General features: G+C 35.1%; 2 protein-coding genes across 2 annotated transcripts in view; one reads left to right on the forward strand and one right to left on the reverse strand.

Annotated features, from left to right (window-relative positions):
* The window catches only part of LOC311077566 (uncharacterized protein), a 578,304-nt gene that overhangs the window by 284,667 nt on the left and 280,514 nt on the right, over positions 1-13,123 (reverse strand). The gene's annotated exons all lie outside the window — the stretch shown is intronic.
* Positions 4,947-13,123, forward strand: part of LOC311077573 (deoxynucleoside triphosphate triphosphohydrolase SAMHD1-like) — a 52,117-nt gene continuing 43,940 nt past the window's right edge. The window contains exons 1-2 of the mRNA XM_084106104.1: positions 4,947-5,104; positions 6,526-6,675. Coding sequence (XP_083962230.1) covers positions 5,068-5,104; positions 6,526-6,675 — 187 coding nt within the window. The 5' untranslated portion in view covers positions 4,947-5,067. The remainder of the gene's footprint in view (positions 5,105-6,525; positions 6,676-13,123) is intronic.

Raw genomic sequence — 13,123 nt, forward strand, 5'->3', positions numbered from 1 at the left:
TTTCCCTGTTTCCCAGGTGTGTCGTGTTATTGTTAAGCTTGTTTGCCCCTGTGTATTTAAACACCTGCGTTTCCTATGTTCTTGGTCAGGTCTTGTCCTACATGGATGCACGTTTTGGGATGCTCATTCTGTTATCTGGTCACCTTTGTTATGTTTATTTTGTTTTACAACTATTTTTGCATTTGGATCCAGCTCTCCCTTTGTTTTTTGAGTTCACCCTGCGTTACAGCTAAAGCCCCATTCACACTGCCGCTGTTGCTCTAATGTTATTGGTAGACTGCACATCTGGCCATATCTATAGAAAAATACAATCACAAGTGATATATAAAACTTAGATATCATTCTAATTTGACTAATTAGACTTAAAGAATTAAAAGTAGCATTATGCTGTCGGAGAGTGTTGTTATATTAACCACAGCAGTGCACTGTGCATTAAATAAGTAGGGTAACACTTTACAATACGGGTGTACTAATATGCATTAATTCATGCTTAACTAATGCACAGATAATCATGTGTTAATGCAGTGGTTCCCAAACCTGTCCTGAAGGCCCCCCAACACTGCACATTTTCTTTGTCTCCCTAATCAAACACACCTGATTCAACTCATCAGCTCAATTAACCCATGTGATAATGAGCTGATGAGTTGAATCAGGTGTGTTTGAGTAGGGAGACAAAGAAAACGTGCAGTGTTGGGGGGCCTTCAGGACAGGTTTGGGAACCACTGTGTTAATGTATGACTAAAATGCCATGGTTATGATTACATTTTTATGTTGCATTTGCTTTTGTTAACACTATCGGGTAGGTTTAGGGCAGGGTATCGTGTAGGTGTACAGTATTTTAAAATGTGATGGAGCATTAATCTTTTAGCGCCACTCACCGGACATTTCAATTCAGAACTGCAGTGATACGTACAACTCCGACATAATAAAACATTTCCATATTCACATTTGTTCCGAAAAAAAAACAAAAAACATTTTTAACGTCACTCACCGAACATTTCACTTTGAAACTGAGGCAAAACATACACAACATGACGTATTTTGCAAAAATGTTGTCAAAGGTACATTTTTCGAATGAGCCTGGGCTGGATTTAAATGTTGGGTGTAGGCCTACATATTTTTAGGGATGTAAATTTATGAAAATGAGTGTGCATTCTGAAAACAAATGTGCTGTTCAATTTGTTATTCAAATTACATCAAATATCAAAACACACCAACAATAAAGTCTATCCCTTTAGCAGAAAATGAAACAATGTGAAATCAACAATGTGAAGATTTCTAAAGATCCGTTTGGCCTTTAACATGATGCAGCTGAATTGTCCTGTAATTTTCATTGGTTTTTCCTCTTTGCTTTAATTTTGCTATTGTTTTGTTCTGACTTTAGTAGCTTGTTTTGTGATGTTCAGAGTTGATCTGTTTGTCACTAGTTTGTTTATTGTCACCATTGTTGAGATTCATATGCTGATTCTTGATGTCTGTGTGTCTAAATACAATAGCTTCCTTGCACAAAGTATTTTCACAATTGCCCAAATGGTTGTTGGATCTCAAACTGTAGAATCTCAGAGCTACAATCACCAATACTAAAATGAGACATCATGCATATAGTCAAAGATTTAGACTCTGAATGACATCAATGTCATCACCAAAACAGATTGTGAGCAGATCATATTTTATATTGCAATAACAAATGTGCTTTATAAACACAATGTCGGAACAGTCAAGGAAAAAATAATATTAAAAAATGAAAACCATCAAGAGCCCAACTAAAGCAAACACTGAATCAGAAAATGCCATAAAACATTACCGTCTGACCTTCGATTGAATCTCAAGAACTTTTGTCGATGTATGACAGAAATAAAGTCAAACTGGTAATAATAAGCGCAATAATGTGTAATGACTCGAAGTCAGTTGTAGTTCTTGTGTTTCTCTTTCCTTCAATGTTCTTGTTGTTTCCTTGTTGTTCTTGTTGTTTCTCTTTCCTTCAATGATTCTGCTTATTAACATCAGGTGTCACCACTAATGGCCAATCATCACTTAATTAATCACTGTATTATCTCATTAACTTCAACACTGCTTCAGTGTTAATTTTAACACTCTGTAGTTGGACACATATGTACACTGAGGAGTGTTAATTTAACACTGGGGATTTTGCTGTGTGAGGAGAGTCTTCGCATAAAAGACTGCAGATCAACGTGCTTCTGCATTTCTCTCTGATACAGTAGAATTAAATTAAATGTGGAGGATTTTATCTTTGACAAGATGATTGACAGGTCAGTTTACGTGATAGGATGCGTATTACTAAGTGACAGAGAGCAACCATGTCTCCCAAAGCTTGTGTACTCTTCTGCTACACACGCAAAAGTTTGTACTTTTTCTTCACAAAAAGAGTACATCATTTTTGGGGCGTAGTATAAGTAGACGAATTGAGACTCAAGCTGCGTCCGAAATCGCAAACTTCCCTACTACATAGTAGACGAAAAACAGTATGTGACAAAAGCAGTATGTCCAAATTCTCAGTACTGATAAAAGAGTAGGCAAAAAAGTACCTGGATGACCTTCTACTTCCAGCGAGATTCTGGTGTGCATATGATACTATATAGAACATACTTTTTTAGCAGCCCTGAAGTAATAACTCAAATTCAAAATAAGGACCTACTCAAGAGAGTATGTGATTTCGTACGCAGCCTCAGTATCTGGCTCAGGCGTGGCGGCCATTTTTGATGAAGACCCTGGTGCGGCGGCCATCTTGTCTTTAGTTCTTTAATTCTGTCGTGGTTAGTGGCTGTACAAAGCACATGACGAAGTCCAATGGAATAATCTTTTAATTCTTACTTTAAACAAGGAACAGGGGGTGTATTACATAAACTTTCTATTTTAACTTAACTTTTAACTTTTATTCAAGTTAAGATCTTAAGTTAATTAAGGATTTTTCACAAATTTGTATTACAGAAGCAAATCTTAAGTTGATTTAGGATTCTTGTCCTATCTACAAAATCTTATTTTATCTGTAGTTAGGAAATCTTAAACCCCTCTATTGAGTTCGGTAATCAACTGGTGCTTTTCATTAAAGCTGCATTATGCAGCTTTGCCGACTTCTTCGCTGTTTTCTCGCCTTTTGCTCACGGGTTTCTCTATAGAGCTCCCCCTACAGCTTCGGAATAGATATTTGACAATACTGTCGTTAAAACTTGTTGGCTCGTCCCATCTTCTCCCGCTGGTCATGTGTATTTGTTTTCAAAGAACCCGGCGAACGCACAGAGCCATGTCCACTGAGGTATGTATAATACACAGAAGGCTAGCATATAAATGTTTAGATAGTACATGTGTGCAGAGCCGTAAAGCAGTTTGTCACATCGTGAGACCTGATATCACGCGATACTTCCTGATGCTGCGTCCGGCGGCCCGCCGGCCCAAAGTTGCAAGGGTGGTTTTTCGTCTCACAGGCGCTCGAGGGGTGCGAGAAGACCACCATTCAACCCGAAAACAGTCATATAACCATTCCAATGACTCCGAAGCTGTTCGGTTTAGATAAAAAAGTTACTTAGTTCACCTTTAAGTGAAACTTTGATAGGCTTGGTTGAAGAGGCAAAGCCTAATCCTTTTATTTCATAGGAATCTGTAATTATGTGTCGGAGTTTTGTTGTCAAAGTGCAGCACATCATTTGGGTGTTCACAAAGTCTTTCCACCATCAAACATCGCTGTTCTTCCTCTTGTATCATTAATACATGTGATGTCATTCTCAGACAGGGCTATTATTGTGTGATTTTTACAGTTGGCTTTCAAATAATTTTAAAGTTTGGACACCATTGGGGTTGTCCAGACAGTTTTAGTATTTTTTTTTTTGTGGGGTTAGGATATTTCATTAATACCCATTTCCTATCCTTAGTTAAGATAAGATTATGCACTTAAGAAATCCTAGGTCCTAACTGAAATTGCCATGGTTACCAAACAGATAAAATTGGAATCTAAAGTTAGGATCTTTCTGTAATGCGTTCCTTGGAGAGTAACTAGGAGATATAACAACATAACCATCAACACAAAACAAAACAGAACAAGGAACAGACTGAAACTGAAGTCTTAAATACATGGTGCAAACAAAGGAACTGTTGAGTTGATTAACGAGGAGACTAATATAATGAATACAATGACTAATTAACTAGACAGAGGTGAAACGGGGTTAAAGAATCAAACACATGGGAAAATGTGAGTCAAAGGAAAACCAGCAATTGAACAATAATTCAGACAAAACATAACATAACTCTGAAAAACCTGTGAATGTGAACATATCTAAACCTGTACCTATTCTTCTTGTTGAAATTAAACGTCTAAACAGTAATGTGAATATTGTTTGTGAATGTTTGTCATATTTACTCAAAGTAAAAGTATTTACAATAATTTTGTGCAAATACCAGACCCTTGCAGCGCTAGGAAATCTACAGCAGCAAATAAGATAACTGTGGTTGATCCTATTAAAAAATCCACTTTTTGCATGTTAAAACCCTTAAGCTTGTTAATGTTTCTTTCTTGCCCTTTATATTGTTCATAGCACTAATCACATCACAGTTCTCTGTGTTATACGTTGATGTTTTTTTGCTGTACATTGTGGGATTTTTATTAGGGATTGAGCATTTGAGATTTAGCTCTTAAAATGATTCCCTCATCAATGCCCTGAATACTGAACAAGGGAGTTTCCAATCAGCAAGTCTGGGAAATATTCTGATCACAACATTATGAATTCACATTATGGTCTCTGTAGCAAAAGTTTATGAAGAAAAACCCTGCATATTTTTTTCATTGAAAACAAAGGTGAGCCGCATGCTTAATTACATTGCCCAGTGTGTCAAAGACGGGTTCTTCAACTTTACTCAGGTATCTAAAGCACATGATCAAATCTTTATGACACACCCTCACATTTTACTGACAAGAAGCTTCCTGATAGCATGCTGTAATGAAGTGGGTTGAGTCTGGGAATCTATAAAATCTCTACGCAGTTCTACAGATGCTCATTATCATCATCCTCTTTTTCTTCAACAAAGAAATCAACAGATCATTGAGGGAACATCAAAATGTCTGAAAATACAACAGATGTTGTGGACATTCAAGGTAATATTTTCACTTGATAAAATGTACACTTTATTTTTTTTTACAAATTACATTTTAGCAAAACCTAAGACTGTAATAAAGGGTTACCTATTAAATTATAAATATTTATTGTAAGTTTTCAGTTCACAATCTATATAACCCAATTTTAATACCACTGACAGGGGCTAGTAACCTTTTTGTGCAATTTTCCTCTATTTAAACAGGATAATTTATAGTTTACTACGATACGTTTACAATAGTTTACTCACCCTCACCTTGTTCCAAACCTGTATAAATTTATTTGGTTACAAACATTCTTCAAAATATCTTCTTTTGTGTTCACCAGAACACGTGTGTGTGTGTGTGTTAATTCATGTTTGTAAATATATATTTTTTTTATGCAAAGTTTCTTTGTATTCAAAACGTTTTAATTCTGTATCAGTTAATGGATGATCCACTGATTTTTATGCACATTTTGGCATATTGCATAAAAATGCTGGATGGGGACACCGAAATGCACATATATTTTAAAAAAATGTATATGCTTAATTGAGCCAATTTTTTTATGCACTGTAAAAATAAATAAAGCTAAATTAATTCACTAAATGAATAGAGCTAAATTAAAAAAATATATATTTTTTTAAAGTTAACTCAACTAATTTGCTCCAGTTAAAACCAATTTAAATACTTTTGTCCATGTAGTACCAGGTAATCATTTGAACTAAAAAAAACAAAAAAAAAAACAAGTGAGACGACCATAGTACAAACAAAAGTTGTTTTGTTGACCTTACTTATCTGTAAGTATCTGTCCAAAGCTTGTCCCAACTATCCAAATTGAGTTATCTTTTGGCTGTTGTGATGATGCCATAATCACCATGGACTTGTCTGATTCACTGATCTCTTCCTATATGTAAATTTGTATTATCTGGGGTTTTTATATTTATTGGTTATAGTATCTGTGATTTTACAGCATGGTGGTGAAGTGGTGGTTATGTAAAATTTAAGTCTGTAAATAATATAACACTTTTGATAAAGGATTAATCTCTGAATGAGATCAGTGAATGAAGAGGCTGTCATCATCATACATAACAAACAACAATCTGTGTCATGCTTTTTGATGGTCACCGTTGTTGAGATTCATACGTTGATCCTTGATATCTGTAAGTGTCTCTAAAAAATGTAATAGTTCAAATATTATTGTGCGCAGAATATAATGTTGTTACATCACAGGGCAGCTCTAATCAAAAATATAAAATTAGCACATTGCCCATATGATTGTGAGATTGAGATTGTAATCAGAATTTAAGAGATTGTGATCAGAATTTAATCTGGTCACTACATGATTATGTCTCTGTACTTTGTTTGCCATAACAAATAATAAAGTTTTTAAATTAATAAATTCATTAAATAAGATTTTTTTTTTTTTTTTTTTTTTTTTAAAGAAGCAAATAGGAATGACAAGAAAAACATCCTTTGGAAGTGCACCTGTGGCCATAGTGATGAAACAACATTCAAAGGCATGCGGATTCATCACGGAAATACAAAATGTGGTGGGATGATCCGGATATCAACTCCCACTACTACGGCAGCAGGTCAGACAAGAAATGCAGCATCCATTTTTTTTTTTTTTTTTGTGGTGTAGCTATCTACTAACAGAATATACAATGGGAATAGTAATAAATAATAAAATTAATAATAATAATAATAGTCAAATCAAGTCAAGTCACCTTTATTTATAGAGCGCTTTTAACAATACAGATTGTTTCAAAACAGCTTTACAGAGATAACAGGAAAATAATACAACAAAGTTTGTTTCTAGAAGAAAATAGCGTCACAGTCCAGCTTAAGTAAATCCAATGATGTTTGATTTTTGTTGTAAAAAAGTTTTGTTGTAAAAAATTTAGTTCATATATATCTATCTATATATATACCCTTGTGAAAAAAAAGTGCACTTAAGTGTACTTTTATAAAGTGTACTCATTACATAAAAAATATACTTTAAATATATACACTTAAGTGTGAATTAAATGCCATCTTTTCGGCGCACTTAATGCACATTAAGTGTAATTAATTTCAAATATATCATATATTAAGCTGAAATAAAATGTAATAAGTTGCCATTAAGAGTGATTTTTTGGAACAACTTAATTGGTACTTTATTACAACTTTATATATCCTTTCATAATTGCTTCTAGTGTTTTTAAAAAATACTTAAAGTACACTACACAATATAATGACACGCAATTAATGTGATTTAAAATATACTTTAATGTCAGTTAACAATACACTTAAGTCTTACACTTAAGAATTAAATGCAATGTTACAATCAACAAAAACTAAATGTAAAACCCTCTAAATTTACTGACAAAATAATCTCTAAAAGAAATACATAAAAACCTTTCTGTTGATGCACAAGAAAACCCCAAGTAACACTATGCATAAACACAAACAGTTTTGGAAAGAGACCTTTGGGTAATGCTTTACAAAAATATATTAGTTACCTACTTCAGTTAACATGAACTAAGAATGAATAATACTTTAAGCATTTATTAGTCTAAGTAAGATAATATTAGTCTTGGTTAGATCATATTGGCTAAAACATAAACTAATATTAACAAATGAGACCTAATTAAAAGTGTTACCGAACCTTGTTATTTAGCTCTTAAAGGGATACTCCACTTTAAAATGAAAATTCTGTCATCATATACTCACCCTCATGTTGTTTCAAACCTGTATGAATTTCTTTCTTCTGCTGAACAGAAAGAAAGATATTTAGAAGAATGTTAGTAACCAGACAGTTTTTGGTACCAGTATCCCTTTAAACCTTTACCAGCACCAACATTAAACAGGACCAGAGCTTACTCCAGCATTACAGTGAATCTAAGTTTGTCTAAAAAAAAAAAAAAAAAAAAACTGAAGAACTCCAAAAGCACAAAAAACAAAATTATTTGTCACACAATTTTTTAAGTTGTTGGAAAGTGCTGTTTATGTCAATGTCCCAGATGCTCTCCAGAGTATATGTGAATGGAAATGTTTCAAAGATGCAGGAAAGTCAGAAAAATGCCTTGAGGAAAAAAACAAACACAAAAAAACTGAAAATTTGTTTATAATACAGATCCAGTCCATTATAATATTTGGCTCAAATATAGATATAGAAATATAGATATACAGCTGGGCTTCAAAGTTGATATACACCTTGCAGTATCTGCAAAATGTTAACAATTTTAGCAATAATAGGGATCACAAAAATGTATACGTTTTATTTTTATTTAGTAGTACCCTGATGAAGCAGTTTATTCTGCAAGGTGTATGTAAACTTTTGACTGTTAACTGTTGATTAATGTGTGATGTGATTGATTACCTCAGTCACCAGGGCCACATCGTAGTATAAAGCTGGGCAAGGTTCCTTCTATTTCCCACAAACACCAGGATTCCACTGACTACGCCATCTTTACTGACACTGGGCTTAAAGTGATTAAAAGTAGAGAACCTTTTTATTGCTACTTTACAGATAATTAAGCATAACTTTATCAATTACACAAATATAGATATATAACCCATGCAAACCCAGGACCAATGCAAATTAAGAAAGGTATTCTTAAATTTTAAGCTTGCCCCACATAGCTATCTTCATGAAGGATGTTCCTGTATTTACCACGGTTGTCACAGCAATGCTGCAAGCCTTCTTCCTTTGGTTTGTTACCTATAAAATATATGATGATTATAGGGCAGGTGTAAATGCACAGGTGGGATTTTATTACTTGCACATGCAAAAGATTCAAAGCATTTAAAAGCTATAGGGATAACGTTAGTTAGTTACTTGAAAGTAGTGTTTTAGCTTGATCAGGATGTGCTGTCATGATAAATCTTGTTAGCCTGACTACGTCAGACTTCCTACTTCCGCTAATTTCATTTCGTTCCTGTAGTCAGTCTGAGATAGCAGCGTATCTTTCAGTTTTCCACCGGCCTGAAAAAAGCCGGGCCAATCAACGAACAGAGGGCGGGCTGAGAGCCGTGACGTAGACGCTGATTGTACCGTGGATGCGTAGATTTATTTCACATAATCTGCAAAAGTCGTTCACAGCCATGTTCACTCCGGTATTTCGCTCTATGGTTTAGTTTTTGCATCATACATGTGTTTACAGTGGAAGTTAGATGCGGCTGAGCATGCGCATAACACACGCCATAACCAAACGTTATGTGATTGGCTTACGGGTAACCAATGATTTTAAACTTCAGACAAGCTTCATACTTATTTAAAATGTATGTTTAAGTAAAACTTAGTAGAAATTACAAAGTGCATTTTTTAAAACATGCACTTAAGTGTGTTTATAAATATTGTCATGAAAGTGTTCTTTCTTTAAGTAACATTTAATTAGACATTATTAAAAAGTGCATTTGTAAAAAGTGCACTTAAGTGCGTTTATAAACATTATGATGAAAGTGTACTTTCTTTAAGTTAAGCTTAATTAGACACTATTACAAAGTGCATTTTTAAAAAGTGTACTTAAGTGTGTTAAGAAATATTGTGATGAAAGTGTACTTACTTTAAATTAAACTTAATTAGATATTATTACAAAGTGCATTTGTAAAAAGTGCACTTAAGTGTGTTTATAAATATTGTGATGAAAGTGTATTTTCTTTAAGTTAAGCTTAATTAGACTTTATTACAAAGTGCATTTTTAAAAATGCACTTAAGTGTGTTTATAAATATTGTGATGAAAGAGTACTTACTTTAAGTTAAACTTAATTAGATATTATTACAAAGTGCATTCGTAAAAAGTGCACTTAAGTGTGTTTATAAATATTATGATAAAAGTGTACTTTCTTTAAGTAAAACTTAATTAGACATTATTACAAAGTGCATTTTTAAAAAGTGTATTTAAGTGTGTTAAGAAATATTGTGATGAAAGTGTACTTACTTTAAATTAAACTTAATTAGATATTATTACAAAGTGCATTTGTAAAAATTGTACTTAAGTGTGTTTATAAATATTGTGATGAAAGTGTACTTTCTTTAAGTTAAGTTTAATTAGACATTATTACAAAGTGCATTTTTAAAAATACACTTAAGTGTGTTTATAAATATTGTGATGAAAGTGTACTTACTTTAAATTAAACTTAATTAGATATTACAAAGTGCATTTGTAAAAAGTGCACTTAAGTGTGTTAATAAATATTGTCATTAAAGTGTATTCCCTTTAAGTACACATAAGTGGTCTTTAATTTTAATTTTATTATATTATCTGCAAGTGTACTTTTCAAAAAGTATACTTTTATTATTTTAAGCACACAAAAAGTGCGCTTTCAATACAATTAAGCACACTTCTTTTTCACAAGGGTATATATATATATATATATATAGAGAGAGAGAGAGAGAGAGAGAGAGAGAGAGAGAGAGAGAGAGAGAGAGAGAGAGAGAGAGAGAGAGAGAGAGAGAGAGAGAGGCTCTGGAGAAAAACGTGATGTCAAATAATAGTAATAATAGTAATTGTAATAATAATAAAAATACAAATAATAGTAATTGTAATAATAATAATAATAATAATATATTAAATATATGTACATACAACAGGTGGCGTTGTGACCAAACTGATGTGGTGTGGTCAGAGTAAGGATAATGAAACATGCAAAGTATGGTGTCAAAAGGGGAAAGCAATGCAGAGATACAACCTCAGAGTCCTTTTGGCATCATGCACAAAAAAAAAAAAAATTGGTTCTTCAGTGGTTCTTTGGGGTGGTTGAAGTGCTATTTAGCACCACTGCCATACAAATAACCCGTTGAGAATTATGTATAATTCTTTAAAGCAGTGTTTCCAAAACCTGCTCCTGAAGGACCCCCAACACTGCAAGTTTTCATTGTCTCCCTAATCAAACACACCTGATTCAACTCATCAGCTCATTAGAAGAAACTCTAGGACAGGGATGGGCAAATGCTGTCCTGGAGGGCCACTGTCCTGCAGAGTTTAGCTCCAACCCTGATAAACTCTCCTGTCTGTGGCTTTCTAGTAATCCTGAAGACATTGATCAGCTGGTTCAGGTGTGTTTGATTAGGGTCCCAGATAGACAGCAACCATCAAAATAATGTTAATGTGTCAATGTTAACTGTATTGAATCAACATCTCATTTGCTCCAGCAATTAATGTTAACATTTTTTTTGAAAATGTCATCCATAAATCAATGGTGATGGCGTTGAGTCAATGTTACCATGTGATGTTGGTTCAACATCATGTTTGCACTCTCAGAAAATGAAACACAACAACTATAACTGACTTAAAGCCACATAACCTGAAATCAACTGCAAATAAAAGACAATAAATCTCTCAAGATCTCAGCAGAAGGTCTTTTTGACAATTAACAGAGGTTTAGATGTTGATGTTTTATTGAAAATGTTTGGTCACCATTATGGCGATTAGTGTTTCCTTTAGTTGGACAGTTTGACTCTTAGCTTTTATGTGAGTGTGTGATCTTTGCCATAGTGTGTCCTGAAACACATAATTTATTGCAAAGAAAGCCAGAAACAAAGATCATAATTCAGCATCATAGTTCACTAATTTTACTTTACTAATTTTAATTTTAAAAGTTATATTCACAAACAATACTTTATTGCCTCAGATCAGACATTCTGAATTTTGATTTTTAAAATATATTAAAGGAAAATAATTTTTAGATACACATCCAGACATCAAGAATCAGCATATGAATCTCAACAATGGTGACATGCTTCATGCTGCAATGCATGTTGTGAGCCACCATAGTATAAAACGTACTCGGTTACCTAATGTAACCTCGGTTCTCTCTAAAAGAGGGAACGAGTATTGCGCAAGTTGCTTACGCTACGGGTAAAGTCATCTTTTCTCGAGATATGAAGCCAAAAAATGAACCTTAATTTTTGTATTTATTGTCAACGCAGTGCAGCAGCTAGCAGACCTAGAGCCAAGCTATCTAGCGCGCTCATTGGCTGCCCTGCTGCAACTGCAGCAGCCTACCACTGAGCCCTGCATGACGTCACGCCCAATGAGGGGGCGAGACCTTCTGATAGACCTTCTGAAAAGACGCGGCCAGGTGCCGAACACGGCGCGCGCACACTGTGTCAACAAGCGGGCCGTCATAGTCACCGAGTCCAGCTCTATTCCCAGAAAAGAGGCTGTTTGACTGGGCAGTAAAGAGCTCTTGGTCCAATTGACCGTGAGACCCAGGCTTTCCAGATGACTGAGAAGCACTGTTCTGTGAGATATAAGTTCTTTCTCCGACTGTGCCAGTATCAGCCAATCGTCCAAATAGTTCAAAATTCGCATACCCTGACTTCTCAGGGGAGCGAAGGCCGCATCCATGCACTTCGTGAATGTACGGGGTGCCAAAGACAGGCCGAATGGAAGGACGGTGTATTGATATACCTGACCGTCGAAGGCGAATCTCAAGAATGGCCTGTGACGGGGTATTATCTGAATCTGAAAGTATGCGTCTTTCAGATCGAGAGAAATAAACCAGTCCCTCGGGCGAATCTGCGCGAGGATTTGTTTGGTTGTGAGCAGGTCGCCGCATGAGAGCTTTGTTCAAATATCTCAGATCTAAGATAGGTCTGAGAGCTCCGTCCTTCTTGGGCACGAGGAAGTAACGGCTGTAAAAGCCTGACTCGCTCAGAGAAGGATGTACCGGCTCTATTGCCCCTTTGCACAGCAGCTTTGCTATTTCAGAGCAAAGTAGGTGTGCTACTTCCTTACTCACTCTCGTCTCGGTCCGTGCTCGAAAGCGTGGGGGACGGCGAGCGAACTGTAGCGAATAGCCCTGCTTTACTGTATTCAGCACCCATTCTGACACACCTGGGATAGCTTCCCATGCTTCTGCATGTATGGCTAGGGGTAGAATGGCCTCTGAGTTCCAATCGCCATTCGCCACACTACATGGGGTTGGGAACCTGTATCAGAGGTATCGGCGCGGCGCACGCACTCTCAGTGCCTGAATACGGTGGCTCGCTGACAGCTGTGACTGGCCAGTTTACACTTAATGACTCGGTCGCTTTAGACGGAGAACATTTTG

The sequence above is a fragment of the Abramis brama genome (genome assembly GCF_963993115.1).
Source record: "Abramis brama genome assembly, chromosome: 2".
In the NCBI taxonomy this organism is placed as follows: domain Eukaryota; kingdom Metazoa; phylum Chordata; class Actinopteri; order Cypriniformes; family Leuciscidae; genus Abramis; species Abramis brama.